We start from the raw sequence: 21,183 nt of genomic DNA, 5'->3' as shown, positions 1-21,183 counted from the left end.
TTAAGGTGGGAGAGGTTACACAATGAAGTTTGGTGACCTCGCATGAGTCTAGCATCGTCCCAATCTAATTCTACTCTAATTACAAAGAATAAGTGAAAACACCTGTGCGGGAGTAAAGGGCCTTTGAGTGGATTTGATAATATTAGTGTATTTTTACTTAAATAACATGTCTCAATGCAGGACTTTTACATGTAATGGAGTTTTGTTTTTTACAGTGCATGGTATTGCTGGTTTTACTTACTAAAGGATCTGAATACTTCCTTTGTCACAGGTGCTGACTTTCTGAACAACACAGGTGAGAGACATCACATGCACAAACAACACAGCTGAATGCTTGGGTGGTAGTGAAGCAGCAAGGACTCATGGGAATGGGCTGTGATGAAAATCAGGGGGCTTAACTGGAACAGACAGGCCGGCTATATGACTCAGCACCACTAGGTCCAAACAGAGTGCAGCCACAAAGAGGGCCAGTGGAGAGCCGGTTCAGGCCCGAAGCTCCAGTCTGCCTGTCAGCAGGAATGCTGGGGGCCCAAATATACCACACAGACAGATCTGCATACCACACAAATACATCCCATAATAAGCACAGCTTGCAGAGATACAAACCCAGGCCGTAAACTATTCAATCCACATAGCTGTTTGATTATTGATACTCATACTACTGGCCATCAAATCTTTAAATGTGACTGATCATATGCCAGAAATCAGAGAGTTTCACTTAACAAGACTCAGAGGCAAAAGTCATAGCAGCTTGGTGAGGCTGTACCTCGGCAGAGTAGTGCTTTGAGTTAACTTAGACAAAGTTTAGATGAATTTGAGAAGCAAAATACAAGGAAAGTATTATCCACTATAACCATGTTATCAGGTCTTTAACTTTTCCATGTTACCACTGAAAAACTAGAATTACCACCTTGCTGTTTTCTGCGTCCGCCGACCAGTCAAGTTGCAGGAAATATGGATCTCAATCTCTGCTTCCTGAGTTACAGCTTTGAATAACATCACAGTGAAGTTGACCTTTGACCTTTGAGCATCATAATTTTATAGTAGTAGCCGGTGTTAAATTGTCATATTTACGTATGTAGTCTTGAGTTATGATCAAAAAAGTGTTTTGTGAGGTCACAGTGACCTTGACCTTTGCCCAAATTCGAATCAGTTCATCCTTGAATCCAAGTAAATGTTTGTGCCAGATGTAATGTAATTCTCTCCGGGGGTTCCTGATATATTGTGTTCACTAGATTTTGAGGTCACCATGGCCTTGACCTTTGACCTTTGACCACCAAAACAAAATCAGTTCATCCTTGAGTCCCAAAAAAATCATTTGTACCAAATTTGAAGAAATTCGCACAGGGTGTTAGTGAGATACGGCATACACAAGAATGGGATGGATGGACAGTCAACCTGAAAACATAATGCCTCCGGCTGTGGCCGTTGCTGGCATGGAGGCATAAAAAGAGGGCAAACTAAAGTGAATCAATTCATTGAGGGAATATAAATCCAACATGTCAAAAGCAATGCATCTCTGTGTCACACCATTGCAAGAAAAAGGCCCTTTGTTCCACACAATCTGTTCTCACATCTCACAGCCAGACACGGTTGCAGAAATCTCCTCTTCCTGTCTGCCTCCTGTTTTTCATCATGAGAAGAGCGACAGAGCAAAAAGAGAGGAAGAAACAAAATGAGAGAGAAAGAGGAAAAACGAGTGCATTAATCAAGTAGCTTCCTACGGCCAACAATGAGCTCAGCCTCCTGTGTCCTTTCATTTACTGGACTCCCTCAGTCTGGACAAGCCAGAACTGTCCTCCTACGCATGTAAACACACTAACAAAAAAACAATCGGACATGATTCTTAAAAACAATTTATTTGTTTTGAAGAGAGGCCATGCCATTTGTGTGTGTGTGTGTGTGCGTGTGTGTGTGTGTGTGTGTGTGTGTGTATATATATATATATATATATATAATATATATATATATATACACACACTGTCATTTAACATACTATTCTTTTTTTGCTGTAAAATAAATCTGATACAATTAGACTTTGCACTGCAAGTCCTGTCATGATACATAATCATACATTTATATATACAGATTTCTACCAACTAGTTTGATTTCATTTGCTTATCCCAGGGCCCTTTTTCTTGGAACCACATCTTTTTCCACACTGAACATATTCTAGCTGCCTTTAGCGTGTAGCAGCCCACAGAAATATTGTTGTATTAGCATTAAGGCAGCAGCAAGCCCTGCGCCCTGAAAATCATTTAATACTGGACTCGTTGTCTGAACCCTGGGATAAACAAAGTCGTCGTCTGGGTTGAAGAGCGAACTCTGACATCCAGCACTGGCTCCACTCCTGCTCGTCTTTGGCTCACACACACCCTTTAATTATGTTTTAATAGCACTGAGATCACACACAAAAATATTCCCAGCAGTTTCTTTTGTAAATTAATCCTTTAAAGGTTTCATTCATGAAACCTCATAGATGTTCAAAGTTCTATGGCCAAATGATGCAGAGTTTCCATAACCTGTCAGGTAATACTGTCATCTAAATGTATAGCTAAGGATGCGTGGAATTTTTTTTTTTGAGCTGGAACAAGAACCAGGCCGCCAGAGTTCGTTTTCCATCCATTTTTCATTTATAAACCCCAATTCTGTAATGTCTGCAAAACCAGCTGCTTTCAACAATTTACTTTTAACGACACTATGTCCTGAAAGTATCATTCGATTTGACACAGTCTAAATATAAAAAATATATTTTTACATATATATTTGCTTATAAAATCTAATTGGAATGGACATGGGGATATAAATAAAAGTGAAACAAATTCTTTTTTTTTCACATTTGAAGTAAAAAAACAAAAAACAAAAAACAAAAAACTAAATCAAATTTGGTAAAGAGAACAAAACATTCATTTCACATAAAAGTGCATCTGATTCAAAATTGATCCTTAAGGCTTCTCCGTCAGGGATGTTTGGGCGAGACACACATGGACAGTATGATCTTAGGCGAAGGCAACAAAAGTCACATATTAAAGACTTTAATTTGTACTTTTTTCTGACCATAAAAAGCACTGTCTGCTTCCCTCTCACAAATAACTGATACCATGTCCATACCATAGTCCTTTATGTGTCCCTTTTTGGCATTTTGTAGGCTGAGAACACTTGTGATGCAGAGAAGCTGCAGGAGAAAGATGGCAGGCAGAAGGATAAGTCACACTGAAGCAACAGGTCGAACAAGACAGAGGAAGGTCACTTTAAAGAGGAAAAATCCACACTCAGTTCCTCTTACTATTACATGACATCCTCATGCTTTATGCTGTACTGAATTGCACTGATTCTTTTCCAAAATGCATTAAAGCAGCTCCAGACTTATCTGGTTACTTTAACATATTAGGAAAAACTGCACTCATGATAGTGACAGTGGAGAGAGTTTTATTTTCTTTGGAGAAAGATGAAGAGGTATAATAGCTGCACAGCCCCAGTTTGTGCCTCTCATTCATTACTATTACATTCAAGTCACAGTGTGAAGCACCTGTTTCACTGAAAAATAAATTGCTGGCAATTTTTGAAAATTGCCAGGAAAAAATATTATCTTTGCTGCACAATTACAAAGATTTTAACCTGTTTTCCAGGTTGCGACTGTTTTCTGATCCAAAGGAAAGATGACGGATGGAAATGACATGTCTTTTCCTAATTTATACATAATGTGTTCATATTTTTCTTGTGTTGTACAAAAAGAGCGAGGATGTGTGTGTATCATTTCTAGTTACCTGAAAAAGAAAAACAGTTGCAACTTAAGAAGCGTGTTAAAAAATCTCCCTCTCTTATTTTTCTTTAATCATCCACCAGACAGAATATTTTTTCATCCAGATGGTTAAAAAAAAAATCTTGAAGAATTCTTGAAATACCTTCAGAGCACTGGTAAGTGTTGTCAAACACAACCTGAGCTTTTCAAAGATCGCTTTGTAATTATCTTTCAAAGAAACAAATACTTAGATCTGTACCTGTAATGGTAAGACTACACATGAGAGCCACAGACTGGAGCTAGCAGCTGCAGTGCATTATGGTCTATTGAGACCACTGACAGTGGAGAAGTTTGTGTTTTTGGCTTGGATTGCTAAACAATGTCCTTTGTCTTCTGAGGGGATGAAACCAAAACATGAATCAGCTCATTCACTACTGAAGCTTTCTATAGCTGAACATTATTTTTTTCCATTAAACTCCAGTGTAGCTACTCTACACGTAACTCCACGTGATATCACTCCATCTGTGTTTTACTGAGACTACACACACATGCAGCCAGAGATGCAAAGTGCATCTCAGGTAGCTTAAATAGCTTTTAACAGAGTTACAACTGTAAGGGTGGAGTTTTCTTTGTTCCAAAGCAGGAACAGAAACAGGAAGTAGTTGCAAGTTGCAAAAGTTGCCAAAGTTGGGAAAAAAAGAGAGAGAACAACTTGTCCAATTAACACTGTAGTGCACCAGTGGAGTTCAACATCCACTGAGCAAACTTGAGCTTTAGGCCTGCTGTAGCTTTAAAATGTTGCTCAGCTAAATATTTAAAAGTCAAACACTTGGAGCTTCCTGGCATTTCTCAAAACTGCCCAACAAGTGAATGTAAACACAGGAGTTAATACTTTATAAAGACACAACCGGTGCATGAGCTCTGACTCAATGATGCTGGAGTGCGGCGCATCTATGTGTTTGTATCTGACAGAGATGAACACCCCACCAGATACTTAACCTGTGTTTTGTTTCCCCCTGGTGGTGACTGCTGTATGAGCATTGGTCTTCAAAGCACTGCGTTGACTGCAGCTGTCAAACTGTCGCTTCTTTGGATTTGTGTGAGTGGACTCGGACTCTTCCCTTGAAGCATCTGCACGGTGGCTGAAGGTCAGTGGGTTTAACACTGACATCCAGGCCAGTTCGACGTCCGGTCTTCTGTTGTGGAAGCTACAGATACTGCTGAGGCTACTGTGCCGCTCTGTGGTTAAAGTTCAGAAACCAGGCAGGTTTCAGCACAGAATCTGCGAGAAGGGATGTCTGAGCAGCTCCTCAGCACTCGGCCTGTGTTTGGCCTCCACAAAAATGCACCGGATAAAGTCCCGTGCCTGGTCAGAGGTGTGCGAGGGTAACAGTGGGTTTGTGGGCTGGGTGGCGATCTTGAATATGGCTGCCATGGCCTCATATTCAGCCCAGGGAGGCTTTTCTGTCAGCATCTCCACCACTGTACAACCAAGGCTCCTGTAAAAGACATGCATGATTAGGTTGGCTTCAGTTTAATCTGTAGGTTGAGTCACATTACAAGCTGAAACAAACACCACATATCATGTCTCAGCTACTCGACACTAAAGCTTTGAAGGAATGTTTTGAATGGAAACTTTCACACTTGCTGTCTGCACAGGGCCTCCTCCACCTGTTTGGGGAGGTACAAGCCCTCCTGGCAGCATTACTCCCCCTCCAGCCCGGGCTGAGAACCTGGAACATACCAACCTCTGTTACGACCTGTCTGACTGGCCTTCAGCCAATCACATCACTGAGCCTGGGGTCACCGTCCAATCAGATTGCATAAGAGAATGTTGACTACACTGTGTGGGAGAGTGTGGTAGGTACCGGGATACATACAGCGGGCTCCACACTTTATTAAAAAGATCACTGCGCTTCTGTCTCTTTAAGAGTAATAAGTTGGCGTTTTCTCTTCTTTCAAACATCCACATGTCTCGTCCCGTCAGCTCCTGGGATCCTATTCACAACCATCTTGCTGAATGGAGGTATTTCTACCCAGTCAGTGCATGTACGTATCCTTTTTCCCTGCTTCGAACTGAAGTATTTTTACTGAGAGAGTTAAAGCAGTTGGTAAAAACACACTTCCTATCAGGACGTTGCTTGTACTTAAAGTATGAAAAGCCATGATGTCTGTGTTTGTGCATGTCAGTCACAGTTGTCTAGTTTCACTCCAGCAGCATGATCAGGTATTACATTCCCTTGCAGTAACACATGCTTCATTGTTTGTGGCAGTAGATTCTCAGAGTAGCACATTTGTCACCTTCTAAATCCCGTTAAGAATCCATTTATATCTGATAGTCTCTCCTGAACTTATATCCTTTCCCCCCCTATTTTTATATTGTAAAATATATTTTACTTGCTGTATTTTTATTTTATCTTATTCAAATATTTACTTATTTTGTATGTGGGGGGGCGGGGGCGTTTGTATATGTTGTTTTTTTTGTATGCTCATCACTTAAACAATGCAATAAACAGCGATTAAAAAAACATTAAATTTATATCTTTTTTGTACATATGTCCTCATTGATAAATTTGTGAAATCTGCTCCACAGCTTTTAAAAAGGCAATTAAGGCATGCATCCTTCCTGTCACTCAAACTCAGTATACATCAGCTTCTTATTATCAAAAAAACCTATTTGCTAAAGAGGCCAAAAATATAATCATTTGCACCCTGGTTTTGTAAATCAATTCAGACTGGATTAAAATGTAGAAAACTACTAGCAATAATTTCAATTTAGAAACAACCAATAGTAATATAGATGAAGCCAGACATCTATGCAGTTGTATGATGAACTGGGATCAAAGTTTAAATGAAACTGCTGTGTATTACCAGACATCAGCCTTCCTGCCGTAGCCCTCGCCACTGATCACCTCCGGGCTCATCCAGTAGGGGGTGCCGGTCACCGAGCGGATGCCGGTGCCAGACATGCAGATGGTCTGAAGCCTCTTGCTGGCACCGAAATCTCCGAGCTTCACGTTGCCCGCTGAATCCCGCAGGATGTTGGCACCTGAGAGCCAGAGTCACACATGGGACACGTAAATATTTTATCTCAGCTATCATCTACCACAGATGGTTAAGACCCAAACATCTCCATACCAAAACACTGTCTAAACATTTATCTGCTGTTTAAACAGTATACTGCTCGGGCCTGTGTAGTTAAACAGGACTACCTTTGATGTCCCTGTGTACGATCATGTTGCTGTGCAGATAGGACATGCCCTCCAGGATCTGTCTCGTGTACTTCCGGGTCACATTTTCTGTCAGGGCGCCATAGGCTTTCAGCTGGTCCTTGACCGATCCCTGATATAAAGAAAGCAAACACGCTTTGAGATGACAGTGCAACAACTAACGGACTGTGAAGACATGCTTGTTTAAAAACCACAAACCACAGACACAGGGAGTAAAGGAGCTGGCCTAAAATCTGGAAACTGAAAGAGGTCTGTGATCCTGGGAGCAAAACTGAAAAACTAAATCAGGGAGTAAAATTTCACACACTTGTGTTTGTGTTTCCACAACATCTGAAGAGCTGTAATCAGTTTAACACATTTGTATGACACGTAAACTGATGCCAGAAAGGCAGAGACAAAGCAGCAATGATCTGCTCTATGATTAGTTATCCATGAACTCCAGGGAAACCAGCTGACTACTGGTTTAACAAAGTGCTGAGTCTTTTTTTCTAGGTTTTTTACTGTATTAGTATAATGGTCTCTTTATGTTGCTATTTATAGACAAGTACAGAAGTTGGCTACACACTGTAACTTTGGCCTAGGAACTAAACTGAAATGCAGTTCGTGTGAAATTCATCAATTCCTTAAATTATTCCTGGAAGTTCCTGTTGCTGGGAAGAGCCAGAAGTGTTTCTCCTCTTTAAAACTTATGAATAATTTCAGGGAGAACACAGGAAACACTTTTCTGAACACCTAAAATCCTTTTATGTTAAAACATTAAGTCATAGGAAATGTTAGCTTGAGGGAATTGATTTTTAGATTTCAACCATTTGTTCTGAGCCCCGGTTGACCCTGTGACATGAGAGCTGCTGGGACTCACCCCCGGCATGTACTCCATGAAAATAGTGAGGGTCTTCTCATTGTGATCCCTCAGACAGCCGTAGTACTGAACGATGCGCTCGTGATGCAGATTTTTCAGCAACTGGATTTCACACTCCAGAGCGCTGACCTCCTGCACAGACACATCGAGATGCAAGGAAATTACACACTGAACATTCAAACGCAACAGCTCAGAGATTAAATATGAAAGCTGTCATGTTTGAACAGTGCATCTGTTTTCATTTGCAAACAAAATACATGTTTCAAATATGTCTAATCCCTGCAGGCTCTCTCGTATCTGTTACCACTGATGACAAACAAATGTAACCATAAACACAGGGATGACAAACAGTCATTTATGACTGTGTGTGGAGTCTGCCAAAAGTGAAACCTAAAGCAGAGAGTAAATAAAAGCCAACAGTTCAGTTCCCCAAAAGAAGTTCCTGTGTTTACTTCAGAGAGTGAGGCAACAACAGAGAGAGGCACAGAGAGGCAGAGAGAGGCAGAGAGAAGCAGAGAGAGGGGGAGAGAGGGGGAGAGAGGGGGAAGTCAGAGACACACAAAGTAATCCCAAAGTCCCAGAACAGAAGCTGGTTTAAAAGAAACAACTGATTCACATCTGGGGGTGGGAGAGGAGTGTGTGTGTGAAGGGGTGATGGAAGGCCATGGCAACGCTGACCTGTCACCCTCCACTACCACCACAACACTTGGCTCTGACACAGATACAGGAAGTGACAGTGCATGTTTTCTCTGTGGCGGACAGGAAAAGACATTAAAATGGGGAAGAGGGGGTGGAGGGAGTAAAGATAACCTCTTCAATACAATTCTACTTGTTATGAATTAGTGAATTTTTTTCCTGCACATTGATTATGCCGTTTTCCGTGTCAGAGGATAAAATAAAGTTTATGGTTTTAACTCCTGACCTAAAACTGAGGCAAAGATGTTTCGTTTAACACGGTTAATTCATTAATCCCAGGCTCAGTCAGTTAATACAAACTACCTGCATTCCAGCATAATGGCCTGAACAGATAAACATGCACAACCGATGAGGTATTTCTTGGTGATTTGTTATTAATCAACGAAGTAATGTTTAATATCTCACTGCAAAGTTTCAAGACATGAGTCATACTGTCAAAATAGTGAGGCAATGATAGATGCCATTTCCTGACAAGAGGTAAACGTTGTGTACGTGGTGTGAGCAATAAATATTTTTATATAAATGAAGCAGGGAATCAAAAAGAGAAACTGCATATGCTGTCTCTGTGAAAACAAGGATAACTGGACTCTCTATGTGATGGTAACTAGTTAGACTCTCACCTTACTGGTCTCTGGACTGTCAGGATCAAAGTGGACTTGCTTGGCAGCCAGCTCTCTCCCAGTGTCGACATCGTAACACAGGTAAACCCGTCCAAACGCTCCCTGGCCCAGGAGCTTCCCGCGCCGCCACGTCACTGGAGCGCTGGGAGCTGAGAAAAACAAAAAACAAAACACACACACACACACACACACACACACACACACACACACACACACACGTTCATTTATGCTTTACATGAAATATACAACATGCCTTACATATGACAGGAAAGAGATGAAAAAGTGAAAAAGTAACATGAAAAAGTAAAAAAAAAAAAAAAACATTACAGAATTACAAAGGAAATATTTTCACTTTTACCCTTCAACACACATTGGTCACAAGCTAAGTTTCTCCCAGCTTCCCGGCTTTAGCTAGGCTGAACATGTCCCAGGACACAGTAAGTCCTTATCCTTTAACCTGAGTTGATGTGCATTTTTAATGAGGCACAGTAGCTTACATGGTCATTTTTACTTTTAATATTTACTGCTCTGGGTTTCTTTCACAAACTTTACTGACCCACCCTTTTTAATACTTTTTTTTTCATCCTGCTAAAAGTGAAATCTGGTGGTAGCTGATTATCAGACACTTCAATTAAAAAAACACCAGCATTGGTTTTGGCCCTTGAACCCTGCAAAGCATCATCTATTTATCTCTTAAGAGTTCATGTTATCCTAAATAGTGAAGTGTGTTTTCTAAAATCAACACTCACACTTATGGGCAACAGAGCGATCCTGAGGGCGGAGCCTGCCCTGGGCGTCGACTAGCTGCCAGCTGCCCAGACTCTCCTCGCTGCCATTGAGTGACCGGCGTGAAGGCACGAGGGTGAACAGGTTTCCCTGGGGGCGACGGATCCGTGGAAATGTTCGACGCCCTGGGGGAGATCGAGAAAGAGGCTGGCTGAGTTTAATGCCACATGAGAGAGAGAGAGAGAGAGAGAGAGAGAGAGAGAGAGAGAGAGAGAGAGAGAGAGAGAGAGAGAGAGAGAGAGAGAGAGAGAGAGAGAGAGAGAGAGAATGGAGACATCTCACCTTCACTGTGGTCCTTATGATGCAGGGAGACATGGTACCTACGAGGATAGGTGCCTCCCTTTCCCGCTACCCTGTCATACACATGATTCTCCCTGTCTGAAAGCAAATATCCACAAGTCAAAGGTCAGCAGGATTATTCTGTGATTCAACCACAGTTTAGCTCATCTGCATACTGAGTTATACAGCATTCATGTGAGCGACTCTATTAGTCTCCCTTACAGCTTATACTTAACTTGCAAATACATAAGCTTTCAGCTGGTCAACACAATTTGTATAAGTTCTGTGGTCACTACAAGAAAACACTGACTATAAAGAGTGGATTCTTTATCAAATCAGTTATGTTGTAACCTCGGTTTTTTACAGGAATGGCCACCAGGAATTCATTTCTCACAAATTGCAGCCAACGTAGAAATCTTCCATGGTGTCCTAGTGGTGTTACAGAAATCTGAGCGTGGTGATGTAAAAGTGCTGCATTAACGCAATGTTCTCGCATCATTACTGGGAAACTTGAAGGGTGTGGGAAGCATCTTTTCTTGTGACTGCTCTCACCTGAGCACTCCTGACGGTTATCAGGGTAACTTTTGGCTCTGTGCATGCGAGACTTCCTCAGCGAGGGGCTGTGAGAGAAGACAAGGAGGAAAGAAGTGTGACAGATGCTCTCGAAGTACAACTGCCATGTCATCAGACTGTATTTGGGTATTTACATCAAACAGTTTTTTGGGTTTTGAAAATAAACGGAAAAAGCAACCACTGATTGCAAAGATGTGATGGAAAAATAAAACACGTAATGAGTTCCTGTGCAGGCAGGATTTGTTCTTCACCTGTCTGAGTTGCTGTCCAGAGACTGACAACTTCCAGAGACTGAGTTCTCTGCACTGCTCCAGGGATCCAGCACCTGTGTAGGGCATAATGGAAAATGGATGAAGAGTGTGCGCATGTGCTTTGTGTAAAGAAGAAGAAACTTTTTGGAGCATGAACCCAATATTACTAAATAAGCTTTTTAATTCTGGAGATTAATTCTGCTTCTTCATAACCTTAATCATTCACAAAAATGTATCCAAAATCCCAGAACAACAGCCAAGATACTTCCAGTGCTCATAACATTTTTAATGAGCAAAACAACTTCAGAAATCAGAAAAGGTCTTGATTCAAGCTGTTGGAGCTGAGTTGCTTATGTGAACAAATCTTAATAGTCTGAGTTCACAAACACACCACAAGCATTGGATTTTCCCCATTAACTGTGAAGCTCTGACTCACACACTGATCGCTGGTCTCAGGGATGAACTCCCCCTCACTGTTTATGCTGGTGTAAGAGCCTTGGCGGGCGATCCTCTGCTGGCGCTCAGGCACATAGCCAGGAGGCGGTGAGCTACGCCCCGTGTTCTGAGAACCTGGGATTAGACAGCAGTTATGAGCATAAAGGAAAAGATTAGATATACAAAAAATAGGAATTTAAAACAATTTTTGGACTTTACAGGCCTGAGGACTGGAAAGTGTATGAAAGTGTCAGCAACAATATGCTTCAGGTACATCAGTTGATTAAATGGCAATGTGGTAAATGCTACTTTGCATAATGTTTTCTTCTGTGTTCAGATTTATTTTCAATTTTTTCCAGGGAGCGCCGACAGAACAAAAGCAGCCATGCAGTAGTTAGTAGACAACACTCATGCAACTCAAACACACACCCACGCAACAGCTTTTGTGATACGGTCGTCATGAAAGGCATTCTGATTTAACAGCTGAGAACTGGGTTTAGTGTTTAGGGGCTGCTGCTGTTATGAAGTCCAGATCTCAAGCCGCTCTGCAGCCACTGTGACCCCCTGCTCCAGAGGAAAAAAAAAAAAGATCCTAAACCAGGCCACTGGTCCACCACACTAATAGAGCTCCATAATCTGATTGGCTGCTGTCCAGCAGGCATCGTCTAGTGATGGTGAACAGGAAAAGGAAGAGGACCCATTGCTAGAAGGGGAAGCCAAAGAAAGAACAGCCAGAGAGAGCGAAGGCGACAGAAAGGGAAATTGAGGTAGCAAAAAAGAAGCGGCAGAGGCACAATGACATGACAGCTACTCATAGATGAATATTTACAGAACATTGAGGCTTCTAAGAACTTTTACTTTTCCTACTTGGACACAGTGTGTGAGCCATGTTGTTGCATGTTGCAGATAAGATTAGAGAGGACTTTGAATTGCAGTTGAAGATATGTACCGGTTGATAGGTGGCGCCCTCTGGGCTCAGCGGCTTGGTACACCGTGCTGACGTCTCCTGTGGACTGGGAGGACTTGATCCTCACCTGTTTACATGGCGCATGGTGGGAGGGGGAGGAGGCCTAGAGGTGGAGACAGGAGAGGACGACAAGAGGTTTAAACACGACCACAACACGTGATGAAACCACGGCTCCATGTCAGCAATCCAGTAATGGAAATAAATGAGGAACCTTGATTTTTTTCACAATATGGCTCTGTGATGAAGAAATGGTACGCTGTAAATGCACGCCCTGTGTGTGTGTGTCTCACATTGCTGTGCTCCTGAGTGAGCAGCAGGATCCTGATACTCTTCATGTTGGAGCTTCGGTCCAGCAGGTCGATCGCCTTGTCCAGGTCGTCCTGACCTCGCAGAGGGATGGACAACTGCCAGGAAACAAGACAATCACATTAACACTCACACAAAATCAACAATACATGTAAACAAACACAAACCAGGGTTCACAAGCATACGACGGCTGCACAAATGTTCTGTCGATACATCAGATACGGAAACACACAGAAAGCATATATGTACACACAAACATGGTCAGAAATGTCTGTGGAGCTTAATTAGTTGATTAATCAGCAGCTATTTTCTTAATTGATTGACATCATTTAGACTGTTGTCTTGGGTTGAAGGAAATTGGAACAATTAACAGTGTTTACAGTTTTACAACGCAAAATCTATTTAATCCCTACATTTTATTAGCCATCTCATAGGATAAACAGTTCACTGATTAACAGAGAAAATGATAAAATAAAAATTATAATCAATAACTGACATGTTTGCACACATACACAATAAACAATAAGTGTCTAAGACAGAGAGAGAGCTGAGTGAGTGGGGAGAGTCTTCACTTTACCTCGTTGTTCATATAATGCAGGTCTAACTGCTGCCCAAAGACACTCTTAACTTTCTGCTGGATTTCCTCGAACTGCACAGGCCGCCCGAACATCAGGATCCTACACATCAAAACAGAAAAATCACACAGATCCATAGACTATGAGAGAGATGAACTGGCTGCTAGGGAAACTGCTTTTGAGTCACTTGCACACGTGCAAGCAAAATACACACAGGCTGCTGTGTTTAATGAGTGCAGATTCCTCTAAGTACACCTTGCATATCTGTGGTTTGTACTGGCAGCCACAGGCTAACCACAGTCCTTTCCTCATATTATCCAGCTCACATACCAGTCTGAATTAAGTGCTGGAGTGAGTGTTGGACTCTGAGATGTGCTCTTTCTCATGAACTGGAACATGTGACAAGAGCAGCATGTGAGAGAGTGTGTTTGGGGATTGTTTATGCTCACTCTCACTTGCATATGGATGTATACATGTATGTAGAATACCTTCACAACACACACAGCATGCATGCAAATAAAGCCCAAAATAAACTTACCTTCTCTCTCCCGAGAACTCAAACTTTATCCTGACATCGTCCTGGGGGCAAAGCAGAAACAGGAAGTTCAAGAGGTGGACAAAGGAGGTCATCAGAGTTCATCACACGAGAAAGACTGGGCTGATATTTGAATTATTTTACCATAAACATAACTGTCAGATAAGTGTTTTTTCCAAAAGAACACAACTCAAATAGTTTGACTAGTGGGAGCTGCAGTACTTTAAGCCCAACTTGCATATGTGATGTCTTCCCCTGTGGGTCTTACACAAAGATTGTTTAATGGAAAAACACATCACTTTGTACTTTTTTCGTTGCATCATCACTTCTGAAAACCCACATCCTCTCATAACAAATGCAAACTACGTTATTGAGTTGGGAAAATGGTGGAGACTATCTTCCCAGGAAGGGGGGGGGGGTCATCCCTGGTTTTACCTTGTCCATGAGTTGTCTGCATTGGTTATTCTCTGCAGCTGCAGCTCAATGATACTGGTCATATACGAGGGTGGGTGGTCTACTGGCCACTTTTCCACACAAGCAGAATATATTTTTAGAGAAGCAGTTGAAAATAACTGGATTTAATCTATTTCAGCTGAATGAGAACCATAGTTGTGGGTGGTTACTTCTCAAAATCATCTGTCATTATGCTAAATGAGGTAACTGTGTGGTCCAGCTATAATACTATAAGCAATGAGAATATACCTGAGTGGGTGATACCCAGTTACATGGTGTTTTATTATACCAGTTGTCAATAATAAAATATTCTATGGCTGACACACCCATAGTCATGAAGATAAAGAAATACTCTGTCAGCATTTGAGAACCTCATGACTCATTCATACAGGTCACAACTTAAAGGCTGTCGAATTTACAGCTGTGTTTAAATGGAGAGTTGAAGATTTGTGCTGTGGACAGAAGCCAGCTACGTTTATCACATTTCTATTCAGGACTTTTATTTAAGCTTTTATTTTGACGGTCAGCAGACACTCCTATATTGCTGAGGGACACTTCAACAAAACACAAGGCTCATGGAGAGACATCTGTGGGGTTGAACCTGAGATCTTTCAGGATCTTTCACCTCTTCACAACTACACTTCTGAAACCACTTCAGTTGTTTTTAAACTTAACTTTCATACTGTATTTACATGGAGAAGACCAAGACTCTGTGACAATCAAGGCTCTACACTGAGGTAGGTCTTGATTGTCACTGAGTCTTATCACTAAGTTTTCTACCTTATGTGAAACCAGGGTTCAAATCCTGGTTCATAAAGACAACTTTAAATTAGCTTTATCTTCTAAGCCATCTAGAAATCAGCCATTCTTTCTTTAGAGCTAAATTGTGATGCACTGGTTGGTTCTGTACCTGTCTGTTGGTCTGAGCCGGTGTCTTGGGTTTGCTGTTGTCATATGACAACACAGGCTGGCGCCGCGTCATCTGAAGGGCAACCAGGTCCTTCATTATGGAGTGGAGAGCCTGTCTCTCATCTGGAGAGGATAACAAGTTGGGAAAAATACACGATTAGAGTGCAGTTTGGAAAATGGATGGTGTGAGTGTGTATGTATGACAGGAAGAGAGAAAGAGATAGAGATACGAGCCCTTCGCACTTAGCTCTGTAATAAAAAGGTGTGTGGAGACAATTAGTCATCTTTAACTACAGCCATATTGAGACTATCCTGTGACATGGCATTAGAGTCAGGAAAGGACTGCAGTGTTTTTGATATGCCTATTCCCACGTTTGATTTCAAGGCGAGCTCTGCCTGGGCTGGACGAAGTCACGAAGAGAAAATATTCTCCTTGTGTAGCTTGGACAGACATCACACGGCCCCAGGGCAGCGGAGAGAACCAGACCCCCATCTCCACAACACTGAAAACCAATCCTTCACTCGACAGCGTCTGGAGCAGCAGCAGCTCGCACAGGCTTTGGCCTCAGGGATGGTGTTTGGTGTGAGTGTGTGTGTGTGTGTGTGTGTGTGTCTGTTTTTATCTCACGCTGCAAGGAAACCGTGCACTAAATGTCTGCCTAACATCAGGGTTTAGAAGACTCACTCATTGTGGCGACGTTGCGTACGTGGTCTACAAAGCCAGTCTTCAGAAAACTTGTGTCTGCTGTGCCACGGCCTGTAGTGATGAAAACAGAAACCAATTAGTAATAAGCTTGTAATAACTGAGGCTGGCATTGTTCTTGTTAATATTTTGCTGCTTGGAGACAGAGCATCAGAATGTGACTCTCTGAGTCAGACAGGAGATGACATGACCAAGGTTATCAGCTAGTCTCACAAAACCTGTCAGTATGGAAATACCTCAGTCCATAAAAAGTCACCTTAGTGGGAAACATGAGAGTCATCAGAAAAAAAAGAATCACAGTATGAACTGCAGTGTTTGGATGAAGGCTGGCATGACAAAGAGGCTGTGCCCTTACTACATGGTATCTCTGTAATTGAATTACACAATATCATGTTTTAATGTGACGTTAAACAGAGAACCTCATTTTCATTTAAAGCACAAGCCTTTTTTCATGTTTGATTCCTTGCAGACCTGAAGGTTTTTCTGACTGAAGGCCTGAGTGAATGCAGTGCATGTGAGAATGTGTGTTGTGTGCGTTTTTTGCCCATGAGAAAGAATGACAATTGAAAACGGCTGAAACTCCAGCTACACTGGCAGAGATCAGTCTGGCACAGTTCATACGAGAAGAATGTTTTTTTCTGCCATTTTAAATATCTACCAGCTTTAAACTTCTCTGATTGCACGAGCTGCAGAAACCGAACTCAGCTGTGTTATAACTCCATTGTTGATGTTAACCGGGCAATATTATCTGCCCCGTTCAAGGCGTCAACAGCATTATAAACTGAGGCATTTCCTTCAATGGAGAGGGTTTCCCTCAAATTTGTACCAATAAACCGAGGAATTTAAACTAATTCAACCAAGACGAACAAAACAGGACTTTTTGACTTTTTGTTCTTGTAACTTTGAGATCTTTTAACATGAATTTAGTTTTCACAAATACATTAGATTATGGATGAATATTTCTTGGTAAAGTAGATATGACTGACTTTACTTTTAACAAAAGCGTAGAACTGGGAACAAAACCCAATCACTTACTAATCAAATCAGCGACGCAGGGATGCACTGATCTGACTTTATCATCCTTATTCCAGTTCCTTAACTCAGGTATCTGCTGATACAGAATTTGATCCGACACCAGTGCCCTCTTTTTCAAACATTTAAAACCTATAAAAACACATAACGCTCCTTGGAAAAACCTTTTTATGTACGGTAACTTGAAGACAGGAACTTTGACAAACAAACTGAATACAGCGTGGATCTGTCACACATGGACGATATTTGATCCGCTTAACAAGATCAATATCGGCACAGATATTGTTCTGGTGAATCGGATTGCTTGATCCTCTACTATAACTATCACTGTTAGGGCACAGCATATGTTTTAATCATGCCAGGATGATAATTAAAAATTTAGTCTGACCATAAGCCACAGAGAATGATTAAACAATTACATGTATGTGTTTATCTGTCTGAGTAGCATTGATAGGGCAAATTATGTCACTTTCATACAAGATTAGCCTCTAGCAGAAACCACTGGTCAATTATTTCCCATGACAGGTTCAAAAATCATGGAAAAGAGAAAGATGTAAACATAGCAAGTCCTTCACCTTGACTTGTGCTTTACTTTGCTCAGAAATACATTGTAGCAGGTCAATCAATCTACAGAGCTGTGTGGTTAGGAACTTGGTATGCCTAGAGAACCAGTGACTAGTGTATGACTATGACAAAGAAAACAGGACAACAAACAATACCAGACACTGGTATGAAAAGTGTCTGAGGATGGAGCCTCCAGAGGAGGCTGCAGTTGTCTGAGGTTTTGATTTACACAGTGAGAAGATCAGCAAAGAGAGCGGGAAACTACTTCTGTGCATGAAATGGGCACCATCAGCACCTGAGGCAACTCACTGACCCAGTGGATTTCTGGGTAATAATCACCCACAGGAATGTCGGGCACGTCCGTCTGTGGTCGGCAGAGCGTTGCCACGTTGCTTTCAAGCTTCCGCCGCTTGCATGTTCCCCTGCCAGCGGAGTAAGTGCCAAAGACTTTTGTCCTTCAACCCTGTGAGCTTCATGCTTATGGCATGAAATAGCATGGAGTTTATGAGGTGTGCAGTTCCCCCAGTAGCTGCATGAATATACAGTCACTTCAGGTAACACAGAACCACCATCTCCTCTCTATCGAAATGTTCTCCGGTCCTGCGGAAACAGGATCTGGTGCTGGATCCAGCACCGTGTAAGCTTAAATTGTGTATCTCAACGGGTAGTAAACAACACACCAACTAACCTCTATGTCAAATCCCCCAACTACCCTCTTCTCTCTCCTGCTTCTGCTGATTTTAATTACCTCCCAAGTGGAATGTGGAGAATTCAATGTAGAAGGAGGTTGCGCTCTACCAGTCCAGTCAGCTGTGCCCGCTTTATTTTCCTTGTATCACATTTCCAGGACTTGCAGGATTTACATGGATTTTCCTCCCCCCTCTCCTCTCTGTCTGCTTTGAGAGGTGTTTAGTCTGAGGCTGTTTTTCCCAGCCACAGTCCTCACTCTGTCTCTGGCCAGTGATGCATCTGGCCTGAGGGCTTCATAGCAAAATCCCCCGGCCTGATGTCTCTCCTGTTTCAGGTGCACATGTGCTTTGGATTCAGGGTAACCCACCACATTTAAATATTACTGCAATCTCAACAAGCTGCTAGGACTTGCCTTGGCTAAAGTTTCAAATGTGCCTTTGTAGTGTCTAAATGCATACAGATACATTCAAAAAAAATTTTGAAAGATAAGCAAAAGACAAATAAGACAAATGTTCAATCACAACATGCATACTCAGTGTGAGTTTTGGAAATGCTGCTTATACTGCATGTTCAGATAAAGAAAGATAAAAGACAACGAGGACCTTCTGTGACCCATACTTCAATCTGTTCTATTCAAATCTGACCACTTTAAGGTCAGAAAAAATAAATAAATAAAGGATCCAGTATTCCCCATCTGAATTATACACTCAGTTGGTAGTTTATAAGGCACAGAGAGCTAAAACGAATGCCATCTAATACAATAGTCCTGCAATAACTCATCCTCCATGATAGTTATAATGTTTAGTTTGTGTTGAAACTGTTTCAAAAAGGGGGGTTGATGCAACTTCATGGTCATTTTTGAATTTCCAGTTTATGGTGCTCATGAACTGTATTGCTTTATAAGGACGAGTGCTTTTATTATTTTGACCACCCTGTTTGTATCACTGAGGGTAGACTAAATAACAGAAACACCAATATGTATTACGTAATACAGTTCAACAACACCACAAACTACAACCGACAAAATTATCTAATGTATTAGTTGAATCAACACCTCTCTACAACAATTTCAGTAAAAACATTTGCCTCTAACTTTCATGCAGGGATGATTTAGATTTATTTATGATTTACTAGCCTGTTAAACTGTCAACTGAATATAAACCTTTATGTTGAGAAATTATTTTTTTGCCTCCCTAAAAGTATTTTGCATACTTTGTTTGTGTACATCTGTTGCACTGGGAGATTTGGACTCATGACCCCAGTATTTAAAAAAACATCCTGGCTCCAGCTGTTTTCAAGCAGAAGGCTTACTTTTTCGATATGACACGAATGCAGCACAATTCACTCATCATATGCCTGTCATGCCTGTCACGTGCACAGCTCACATCCTCACCTGTCGCCTTGACGACCTCGGTAAGGACAGGACCAGGCTTATCCCGCAGGGAGCCGACTCCGGTCACCGGTGTCTCGCGGCAGAGATGACGCAGTCGGTCCACCCGTTGCTCATGCCCATCGGTGTCCTCAGTCAGACCGACACACCGGTGAGTGTGTGTGTGTTTGAGGCCACCATGGCGGGGCTGACCCCCCCAGGTAACGGGGACTCGTCTTCTTCAACGGAAAGTTGGAGCAAACACACAAACGGATACTTCCAGGTTGTGAAAACAAACAGGGTCACATCAAACAGCTGTGAGTTCTGCACAGAAAATGTTCCGATGGAAAAGCCTACATCAGACCGCTCCAGCTGTGGCACAAAGACAAACTTCTGCTCCGCTGCAGCCTCGGGTCTTTGGAAAACTCAAATTTCCAAAACATTTTCAGAAGTCACGTTAGACGTCAGCGCTTCAGGCTCGTGGGACACAGAGATGTATCCAATAACAGTGTTAAATGTGACCAGAAAACTACCAAACAAGGTGTAACAATAACCGTATGGCTTGTATGAAATCCATTTATGAGTAACAGGTCGCCAGAGGAAAAGACCGTACGATTTCCGTGATTTTGATGGCCTCTCTTCCTGCTAAGTTTGCAGATTTTCCCTCTGTGTTGCCAGGTTTGAGACCAAAATATTCTAGGCTGGAAAGATCTTTACTTTTATAATTGCACTGGATATAACTGCATCGCATTGCAACATGAGTTCGGATCTAAACATAATCATATACGAAAGGCCTATGTCTGACCTATAACAAAAGTACAGAGGAATTTGATTCAGAGAGCGACATAATTCAGACTTGCAGGAAAAGACGACCAAAATGACATTTGCAGAAAATAATCACTACCTATGTAGGTTTGTTACACAAAGAAAGTTGATTCGTTATGTGACGCGAAGTTGGATAAACTCCAACGATGTTTAGACTTCGCACAGCGTCAGACTCTTAAACTACGGTTCCTGGAGCATTCACATGAAAACCAAACTTTTATGTCAAGAGAACAGTCTTTTATCAGCGTCGCAGTCACAGAGTTGTCGCACGAAGTCTATAACCAACCACAGTCCACAACTTTCACCTACCAAAACAAAGCAAGAAATAATCTTTAACCGAATACGTCAAACTTCCTGACAGAAAAATATCGCCACCGGAACCCGCTTTTATGCTTCCAACAAGTCATGAAAACTGTACTCCAAGGTTGTATCCATGTTTTCCAAATGCTTGACTCTCCGTCGTCCAAACGTACGTAAGGACATGGATTTATTCCCAGGGGGATTTCTGATTACTAAACTATCCAAATTAGCGCCGTGCAGCCGCGGGAACGCGCTGTTACTCGGTGGAAGTCTTCCCACGAGAGCGCGCCCAATATTATTAAAGGGGCGGACCAGCAGTGACGTAGATCAGACTGATGCCGCATTCCAAACTGCCGGAAAATCGGAATTTCAGCCCTTAATCGGCTGTCTCCGCATCCAAACACTGCTTTTTGGCAGTTAGTCATAGTCAAGAAGCCCCTTTAATCCCACTAATGGTGAAATGTATACAAGTACATTTACTAAC

The 21,183-nt window shown here is 41.9% G+C and overlaps 1 protein-coding gene across 1 annotated transcript; it reads right to left on the bottom strand.

The window, feature by feature from the left end:
* Window positions 1-1,909: 1,909 nt before the first annotated feature.
* On the bottom strand, window positions 1,910-19,796 carry map3k3 (mitogen-activated protein kinase kinase kinase 3). The gene is made up of 17 exons (XM_056402231.1): window positions 19,599-19,796; window positions 15,902-15,973; window positions 15,218-15,339; window positions 13,858-13,898; window positions 13,322-13,421; window positions 12,729-12,842; window positions 12,421-12,541; window positions 11,473-11,606; window positions 11,037-11,110; window positions 10,765-10,832; window positions 10,216-10,311; window positions 9,897-10,058; window positions 9,148-9,296; window positions 7,832-7,963; window positions 6,955-7,084; window positions 6,614-6,791; window positions 1,910-5,241 (listed from the first exon to the last, which is right to left on the bottom strand). The coding sequence occupies exons 2-17, from the start codon at window positions 15,903-15,905 to the stop codon at window positions 5,013-5,015; spliced, it is 1,854 nt and encodes a 617-aa protein (XP_056258206.1). The 5' UTR covers window positions 15,906-15,973; window positions 19,599-19,796; the 3' UTR covers window positions 1,910-5,012.
* Window positions 19,797-21,183: the final 1,387 nt, after the last annotated feature.

Source organism: Seriola aureovittata, chromosome 17, assembly GCF_021018895.1.
Source record: "Seriola aureovittata isolate HTS-2021-v1 ecotype China chromosome 17, ASM2101889v1, whole genome shotgun sequence".
Lineage (NCBI taxonomy): Eukaryota > Metazoa > Chordata > Actinopteri > Carangiformes > Carangidae > Seriola > Seriola aureovittata.
This window is presented reverse-complemented; position numbering and strand designations above follow the sequence as displayed.

Bases quoted from the DNA above. Each gene is read 5' to 3' on its own strand.
- map3k3 (XM_056402231.1), bottom strand. The intron at 12,843-13,321 runs GTAAAGTGAAGA...GTTTCCTGGCAG, and splicing joins TGCATTATATGAACAACGAG to TTGTCCATCCCTCTGCGAGG. The intron at 11,111-11,472 runs GTGAGTCAGAGC...TGCCCTACACAG, and splicing joins CTGAGACCAGCGATCAGTGT to GTGCTGGATCCCTGGAGCAG.